The following is a 9,330-nucleotide window of genomic DNA, read 5'->3' on the forward strand; positions in this document are numbered from 1 at the left end:
AGTATGATTATAAAAAAATAAAATTTGCTTAAAAATATATAAATATTAAACTTTATATAAAATGTTTATATTGTGTATTTTTTAAAGCAATATAAAAATATACAATGGAAAGTATATTTACTATAAAATAATCTTAAAATAAGATTAATTTATTAGTTGCATATATCGTCAAGATTTTTATATATTTACTATAAAATTTTGTGTTAATGATAAATTTTCACCATAAAATATTATTAATTATGATTTAAGAATTACAAAATGAATTATGCCACCCATTAATAATTTTATGATAATGATGGAAGACGAATTAATTTCCAGATTGTTAAAAGTTTAAAAAAAAATAAAGATGTTCTTGCGTCTCACTAAGACAAGAAAAACCAAAAAATATAGGAATATTCTTATTATTCATAACATAATGTTCATGAAGACCTTTAAATCATAACAAATAAGGCATCAAATAGCATGCTAGAGACTAGAGAGATTGACAAAAGTTCAACTTAGAAGATTGCTACAAATAATCAATCCAATTAAAATCATGCTACTAGCTCCTCAATAATAAATATCAGAAAATCTTTTTGAAGAGATACTCACTAATCAAGATTTTAGACGCTTCCGTGTCTTTTTTTTTATCATTAAGCTTCTGTGCCTTTATTGATAAAGAGTCAAGAGTACTTTAGTAATTAATTTTATAAAAAGATCTATAGGGATATTTTAATAAAAGAAAAAAATAAACGAAGCTTCACTGCGAGAGACCAGAAAGCAGAGTAGTTTCGTATGTCCGGTTCGTTGTCCGGTCTGATAAATCCGGTTCAATGTCCGGTCCTGGAAGGAAGATGATAAGCAAAAGCCATACTTTGTTCTATTTTGCGAGTACTCGCTGGCATTGTTGAGGCTTGATATAACATACCACCTATATAAATATCGTTATATTTATATTATATATTTGTACCATAATAAACAAGATTTATTTAATTATAATATTATTTTATATAAAATATCATCATTATTATTTTTTATTTATAGAAATTGAATCAAGAAATTTATAACAACTTAGATTCTATTCGATCAACTCACTTAGAATTTTGTGGTCAAGTTAGATTATTTTATTAAATAAATATATTTTTAAAATAAAAGAAAATTAAAATTAAAATTGTGTTTCAATTATTGTTTAACCTTTCACTGCATAATTATACTTCATTATAAATTTTGTAATTATAATATATTTCTCATTTTTTATTATATTTTATAATCTTACATAAAAATTGAAACAAAGATTAAAAAAAACATAAGAATGAATACATAGTGTGAGTTTATTTAAATTTATTTATTAGAAAAAACCTTTTTTAATAAAATAAACAATTTTATGTTTTATAATATAAAATAGGTAGTTTGGATTGGCTAAGTCAAGCTAAATTGAGTCAAAATGTATCATGAGATATAGTCATTTAACATATATCTAGTATTAACTAATGACCAATAATGATGTCTCTTGTCAGCGAATAAAAATTATAAGTCAATCAGGATAACGCTTTATATATTTTTAAGGAATGAAAATCACTCATTTTAATAAATATTTCCTTGATCAATCTATTATAATAATTATTTTTAATTTTTAATCCATCTTGATAAAAAAAATCCTAAAACTAACATGGACTTCTTTTAAAGAAAACTAAAATGGACTTATTATGTTCATAATATATTGAAATTAAATTGTAACGGCAATTGTTGGCATAACATTATTTAATCCTATTTGTCACTTTCTTAACCACATAGAGAATTAAGTCACAATATTAATACTTCTTAACACCTATAATAGTAACAATAATCCGAGATAATTAACTATTACTGTGACATTGATTGATGTTCTTCTTTGTGTGTTGCTTCCGAGTTGCTTCCAATTTGTTATTTGTGTTCCGCAGTCTTCCAAGCCCACCAAGATTTCATTTTCTTGGGAGAAAAAAAGATAATTTCATTGACTAATGACTATAACAGAACCGAGTAGGGTATGGTGAATGTGCTTCAAGAGCTTATTCATTTGTTTAATGATTTATAACAATATTTTTAAAAACGTAACTATCATAAATAATTTGATAAATTAATGTATAAACTCACATTTTTTTTCAGAAATGGAAATGACTAATGTATATAAAAAAAGAAAGTACACATCAAATATTAAAAAGTTAGCACAGATACAAAACATACCATAAAAATAGGAGCATGTGAGATTAATGTAATTGGTGGCACTATATATTTGCTTTGCCTATATATTGTTTTTCCTCCCTTGCTTTCTTGCATACTAAATGAGGGGATTTTTTTTCTATAAATCTATATTCCTTCCTCTCCTTTTCGTTTCCCTTACTTTCTTACCTTTGCCATCCAAGTAGGATGTAGTGTAATAAACTAATCGTTGTTGGAATAGAATTGAATTTAGATTTCTTAATCAATATTTTAAATTTGGGTTTCTTAATAAAAAAAAATCAATACAAAAGGAAACTCCATTAAAATTAGATAGTTAATTTTTTTAATAAAAATAGTCATTAAAAAATCAATAAATATTTTATGTTAACAAGGTAATCTCATAAGAAAAATTGAGCAGTTAAAATTGACAAAAAAAAAATATAAAAAGCCCGTCTTCCAAATTCCAAGCACTTTTGACATCGGTCAATATGTTACCTAAACGTTCTTAGGGATGGTTTGATTAAAGTAATATAATAAAAATTAAAAAATTGATACAAGATTTTGAAAACGTCTTAATTCTTTTTGATTTAAACACAACCAAACCGTAACTTAAAATATAATTTGGATATCAATCACAAGATTGTTTTCATGATGTGTAATTCTTCGTTTATTCTAATCCCGACACGGCTCCTCTGGTACATTTGCCAGTGTCAACCCTCACATGATGCTCCATTCAAGCAACAATGCATGACATACAATAAAAATAATTATTATATTACAAAAAGTTTGCACCCGATGAATTTTGGACTTTGGTCATGGACTGTGTGGCCCATTTACTTCTTTTTCAATCAGTTGGACATTGACACCTGACCCAAGCAAATGAGTGTTGCTAGGTGCACCCAGCATTATTGCAGGTGCACCCAGCATTCTTTGAAAATGGTCAAACCGTCCCTGCTAATTTCTTCCCTTACGGATCAAGTTGATCCGTAAGTCTTAAAAATTAACTTACGGATCAACTTGATTTGTAAAAGACTTATGGATTAACTTGATCCGTAAGTCTTAAAAATCAACTTACGAATCAGCTTGATTCGTAAAAGATTTACGGATCAAGTTGATCCGTAAGTCTTAAAAATTAACTTACGAATCAACTTGATCCGTAAAGGGTATTTCTATTTTTTCGTGATTAGTGCTGGGTGCACCTAGCAGGATTCCAAGCAAATTAACCATTGCTTGCAACAGTCACATGTGGACAACTCCGAAATTTCAAACCTCTTCATCCAAAACATATAATGTAGGAAGCTCTCATACACATCAATCCGGCCATCACTAGCTATGTTGGAGCTGCACAACCGTGGCCACCTATGCCTTGCTAACGACTATGGCCCAATTTGGATTAACTTTGAACTTATGAGAATTTTTTAATCGTAAATTTTCACTGTTGATATTTTTTTTATAAGATAAAAATGCTGAACTTTGTTAAATTTACAAGTATTTATGAAAAGGTTAGATGAGAAATTTCTTAAAAAGATTAAAATATATTAGTTAGTTTTAAATTATATGCAAATGTTGATTAGTCTTGTCTTAATTCTTTTTTTTCTTTTCTTTCTTATAAATACTTATCACTGTGCTTTATACTTTATGCACAAAAGTTAAAAATTTAAGTGATAATATTCACGAAAACAAATTAGATGATAAAATTGTAAAATAATAAAAATTTGGTGATAAAATATGTAATTAATCCTAAATTTTATTCTCAAACTTCCAATTCAAGTGTTTCAAGAAAGTTCTCCAATATAAGAATCTAAAGTTTATAAATTGAACCAAAGTTATAATGTTTTCAAATTTGAATATCATTTTTCAAAATTAATGATCATCATTATCACGTACCGATCTAATAGTTGAAGAAAGGTGAAAGAGAAAAAAAAAAGTGATGAGTTTGAAATTTTTAAATAAACATTTATCCATAAAAAATATTTGACATCTAGATTTTGAATTGTCACATTACAACTCGCGTGAGAAATGCTAAAATGGGAATAGTATGCCATAAAGATGTGGACAAACCTGGTGCTTTATCATTATTATAAACTTAAACAGCTCTTATCCTAGATAGTTATCAAAAGAAAAATGAATTTAAACCAACCCAAACTGGAAGACTTACCTCTCCTAAGTCATCTAATTATTCAAAATCCAAATGTTGGTTCTATTTTGTTGAAGACTTGTAATTACCTGCCAGTATCAAATAGTATTATACAGATTGTGTTTTTTTCTCTCCCCTTCTTATAGGAATCAAAATACTAATTGTGTAATAATTAATACTCAACCACAACCGTATGTAGTGTACGTACCCTGGAGTTTACAAAAGATGGTAGAGGGAGTGAGGATATTACCATGTCCCTTGGAGAATCAAATGCAATTTTTTTTTATAAGAGGCGGGTACCAAATGCAATTCTTATATAAACACTATAGTACAAGAAATCATGTGAAATTTCCAATTTAATATGACATATTCTCAATTGAAAAACTGCGATAGCTCTTCAGTACCTAAAAATGAGACAGAAGGTACATATCTGCAAACTGGGACAGGAGAAGTAAACATGTATCCTTTGGTCTATATATATATGAACAAGGTCTGTGAAATGAACTTACAGGATAATTTATTGGTATTCTAAAATCTGGCCTCATCAAGGATACCCTACTGCCATGCATATCTCCCAAAATATTTTATCTTCCACATCATTCACATTAACTTTAACAATCCTTGTTTCCTCTTCATCTTCAACAACCAAAGGTGAAGAGCATTCTATTTCTAAGGCTGCATCTGAGAGCCACATGGTAGAGCTGTTCCATTCTGAACCACAATGCTCATCTTCATCAGCACAGAATTCACCACACCCCTTCTCACCTTCATGACCTTCACCATCCTCAAATATGCCACACATACCAGCTGGGTCACAGGTACAAGATTCAGCATCATCCTCCTTGTGGCCAATGTTGCAAGGGCATAGACTAAAGCAGCCAGAGTCTCCTTCAGAATCTGCACTGTCCTCAATAAGCAACCACGATGACACATCCATGATACCATTCATTTCTTCGATTCTTCCCAGAAAAATGAGCAACAAAACCTAGTCGCTAATGTGTTTAATTTGACCTACTACTTAGTACTTATGATGATATAATTAATAGTTGTGAAGCGAGTGTGTGAACATGCCACTGTTTTGTTCAAACCATGTTGTTGGTAGGATTTGATGCAATTAGTACATCTGTCATTTTCTAGTTAAAATAAAAAAGGTGGTTGCTTTTGACTTTTGATTGACATTCCAATTCCATGTTGACGGTGGATTTCAATTCATTAATCCACTCCATTCTAGGTCTTGAACATTCATTCATGTGTTATTTCAACACCAATTGTGTCGGTTGCTGGTCGGCCAAATACTAGAAGCCTAGATTTTGGGATTTGAACTGAAAATATGTTCATCATTAGGAACATGCTAATGTTTATCCATAGTGTTGTTCACTGCACAATATACATCCTAGGATCTGCCGACGCTAGTATCAACATCAGAAACTGATTGATGAGTGCAAAGTAATGTGTGGATAATGGATATGTATGTGGTGTCACTATTATATTGCTTGTGCTTCTTTCTCTTGAATTATATTTGGTAGGTCTTTGCACATTATACTACACTAAAAATTAGCGTGCCAGGTTGACATTAGCATGATGAAAACTTTGATGATTATGGAAAATTCAATAATTGTGGGTGTTTAGCATAATCAATGGTCAAATCATGGGGCAATAAACACGAGTCCTACGGTCAGTTTGTACCCCTTATGACATCCTCGTTACGTCATAAACTATAAACCAAAGAAATATATAGCATTTTTTACTGTGGAAAATATTTTAACTTATACCCAAAGAACCCACTAAGTCTGCTTCAAGTGGAGAAGATAAAGATGCTTATTCAATGAACGACAAGAAGGGAGTAACTATATGTATAACGGTACTGCAACACCTAAGTCGGTGTGTAAATTAACAAAATATATTGAACTATTGGACTTACTTGGATGCGTAAGAGGTGTCGTTTATATATTGGACTAATACGCAAGTAAATCACTATCTTGACAATAAGCATAACCATGAGGTGTTTCCAGCAGAAATTATGTCCAATAATCTTTGAAAATTTTGAAACTCCTAACTTGAAAGGTGTGAGTCCGTGACTTAAATTATCTACTTTTTAAAGAGCACTGTGTGATACAAGTTTTAACTATAGTATTGGTCTTCATATTAATCCCCTGAAGGGAATTGGATGGTTAGAACAATCTAAAAATTGTCGCGTTAAACTTGTTTGATGCAAACTCAGAACAACAATAATAATAATAATAATTTATTTTATTTTTTATGTAGATCATATTATTTCTTTTAATACATTTAATTATTCACGTTCTCTAGAAAGTTGTTGTATCCTAGATGAAAACACTTATCATGTATTGTAAAACAGTCCAACCTTCCTTTGTTCTTTTTTATACCTTTTTTTTTATAAATTTATTTTTTGTAGCTCTCTTTATAAACAAAATTTATATTGTCAACTCAGAAATTAGTGTTGCGTAAATTTTAAGAAAATGATTGTAAAGTCAACAATTTTTTTTTTGGGAAAATGAAAGGGGCCTAAGCCCAGGGATAGTTACAAAGCAATAATACTACCAGGGGTTGTCACCCCTAAAACATCATAAAACAGAAACACTGTCAAATGAGAAGAAGGTTGCGCTAAGAGCATAAATTCTACCCCCACGAATGTGCTAGATTGGCTAACCTTCCTTCCACCTAAACTTTTTGTACAACACAATTAGTTAATGAATTTCAGCGCAGATAACAGAACACAAAAGGCTTTTGCATACCCATGGAAAAAATTGAGATTCTAGCTAACTAGTAGGCACTATTATGTGTCAATCTGCATCTTCCACCAGGTGAATCACGCTACTTTGTACATTTCAGGGGATGAAAATTGAACCCCTTCTTTGCATTTCTCTTTTGTCATGACCTCTAGTTCCTCTCTTGCCTGTCCAAGTAAATTGAAAACTGTTGCTGCTATGTGAGATGGTGTAAGTCTAGCTTCATTCAATTGGTCAGCAGGTGATCCATGGTCAATGTAACAATCAGGAAGAACCATTGGCCTCCACTGCAGTTGTAAATCAAAGCCACATCAGTTTTCACTTCAGTAACTAGTTAAATGATCATAGAAACTTCAAATGTGTATATATTAGTATTACAATACTAAAGAAAAACAAGTATTATGGATCAATACCTTCAATTTTCCATCAAGAAGGCCATCAAGGGCCATGAACTGAGCAACATGAGACCCAAATCCTCCTATTGATCCTTCTTCCACGGTGATCAAAACCTCGTGCGATTTTGCAAGGCTTCGAATTAGGGAATGATCCAATGGCTTGCAGAAACGTGCATTCACCACTGTTGCATGCAAGCCAAGATCTCCCAAGAGGGTAGCAGCAGCCACACAGCTCTGAACAGTTGATCCATAGCCCAACAAAGCCACTCTTTCCCCTTCAATTAGTATCCTACCTTTCCCAATCTGTCGAAATATCACAACACAAATGTGTGTGTTTGGATGAATATATATAAAATTAATTTTGGTTAGAATTTTGATTTTGGAGAAATGTGATTTATGTTTGAATGTTTTTATTATGAAAGCAAGTTAGAAGTAAAATTTAGTATAATTGTTTTTATCAATTCCTAAAACTGCTTCAACTTAAAATCAATTTTGGACCCAGAATCAATCCATAAAAGTGGAATCAAACATGTAAAAATTGATCTAAAATTACATTACTCATATTTTAATGTGATTCTAGAAAATTCAACGTCAAACCAAACATGTTATAAGTTGATTTGCATAATTATTCCTAATCAAGTAATCATCTTCATAAAGGTACCAATATAATTCTAACTTACCTCAAGAGGAATGCCTTTATTCCCTGGTGGTAGTTCAACACCAACACCATTCCCTCTCGGGTATCGGAAACAACTGGGTCGATCATCAATGGCAGCTGCAGTGGCAACCATATGAAAAAGCTCTGCTTCATCAGAAGGAGCCATCACCACCATGTTAGGGAGGCATGCCATAAAAGTGACATCAAATGCACCACAGTGTGTGCAACCATCTGGTCCAACTAATCCAGCTCTGTCTATTCCAAATCTTACAGGCAGCTTTTGCAAATCCACATCATGCACCACCTTCGAATGGACGCACAACACATACTTAGCATAGATTACAAAGGTAACAATATAGACTAATCATGTCCAGACCATTGCTCATAGTAATTCATCTTGTTATCACTAACTGATAATAGGGACCAAAAAAAACTATACAAAGATGAAGATGTTTTGAAAGAAGTTATCTTATGCTTATCAGCCTATGCAAACCTGGTCATAAGCTCTCTGCATGAAGGATGAGTTAATTGCACAAAAAGGCTTAAAACCTTCACAAGCCAAGCCTGCCGCAAAGGTAACAGCATGCTGTTCTGCTATCCCCACATCAAAGCATCTTGTTGGGAAACGACGAAGGAAGTGATTCATGCCAGTTCCACCTCCCATCGCAGCATGAATTCCAATAATGTCTTTGTCAGCTTCTGCTTCTGCAATCAAAGCCTCTGCAAAGTATGTTGAATATGACTTGGTGGTGGCCTTGGCCTTGAATTGTTCTCCAGTTGCTGGATCAAACTTAGATACCACTGCAAAATCAAATCAAGTTACATACCTGTCATGAATATAGCAAGTCAAAGATTAATTATGCTTTCTATTAAAAAAGTGTATTTTCTATAGAAATAACTATAGGTGATGGACTGTAGGTGTCCAAAGTGACAGATTAAGATTTTATATCTTTAATTTAATAGCTTGGTGGTATTTGGTCCATTCTTATTAACTCTTTTACCATGGTACTTGGCTGCTGCTCTTTCTGCATAAGGGTATCCGTGGCCTTTTTCAGTGACAACATGGATCACGCAGGGACCAGTTGTTTCAGTATTTTTAACTTCATTGAGAATGGCAACAAGATCATTCATGTTATGACCATCAACGGGACCTATATAGTAAAGTCCAAGCTCTTCAAACAGTGTTGATCCAGAACTGCTAATCATGCCATG

The 9,330-nt window shown here is 31.8% G+C and overlaps 1 protein-coding gene across 1 annotated transcript; it reads right to left on the reverse strand.

Annotated features, from left to right (window-relative positions):
- Window positions 1-6,785: 6,785 nt before the first annotated feature.
- LOC100819373 (probable 1-deoxy-D-xylulose-5-phosphate synthase, chloroplastic) lies at window positions 6,786-9,330 on the reverse strand. The gene is made up of 5 exons (XM_026125680.2): window positions 9,120-9,330; window positions 8,612-8,919; window positions 8,141-8,422; window positions 7,479-7,763; window positions 6,786-7,352 (listed from the first exon to the last, which is right to left on the reverse strand). Exons 1-5 carry the CDS (start codon window positions 9,322-9,324, stop codon window positions 7,146-7,148), a joined length of 1,287 nt encoding a protein of 428 aa, XP_025981465.1. The 5' UTR covers window positions 9,325-9,330; the 3' UTR covers window positions 6,786-7,145.

The sequence above is a fragment of the Glycine max genome, chromosome 15 (genome assembly GCF_000004515.6).
Source record: "Glycine max cultivar Williams 82 chromosome 15, Glycine_max_v4.0, whole genome shotgun sequence".
NCBI classification, from domain to species: domain Eukaryota; kingdom Viridiplantae; phylum Streptophyta; class Magnoliopsida; order Fabales; family Fabaceae; genus Glycine; species Glycine max.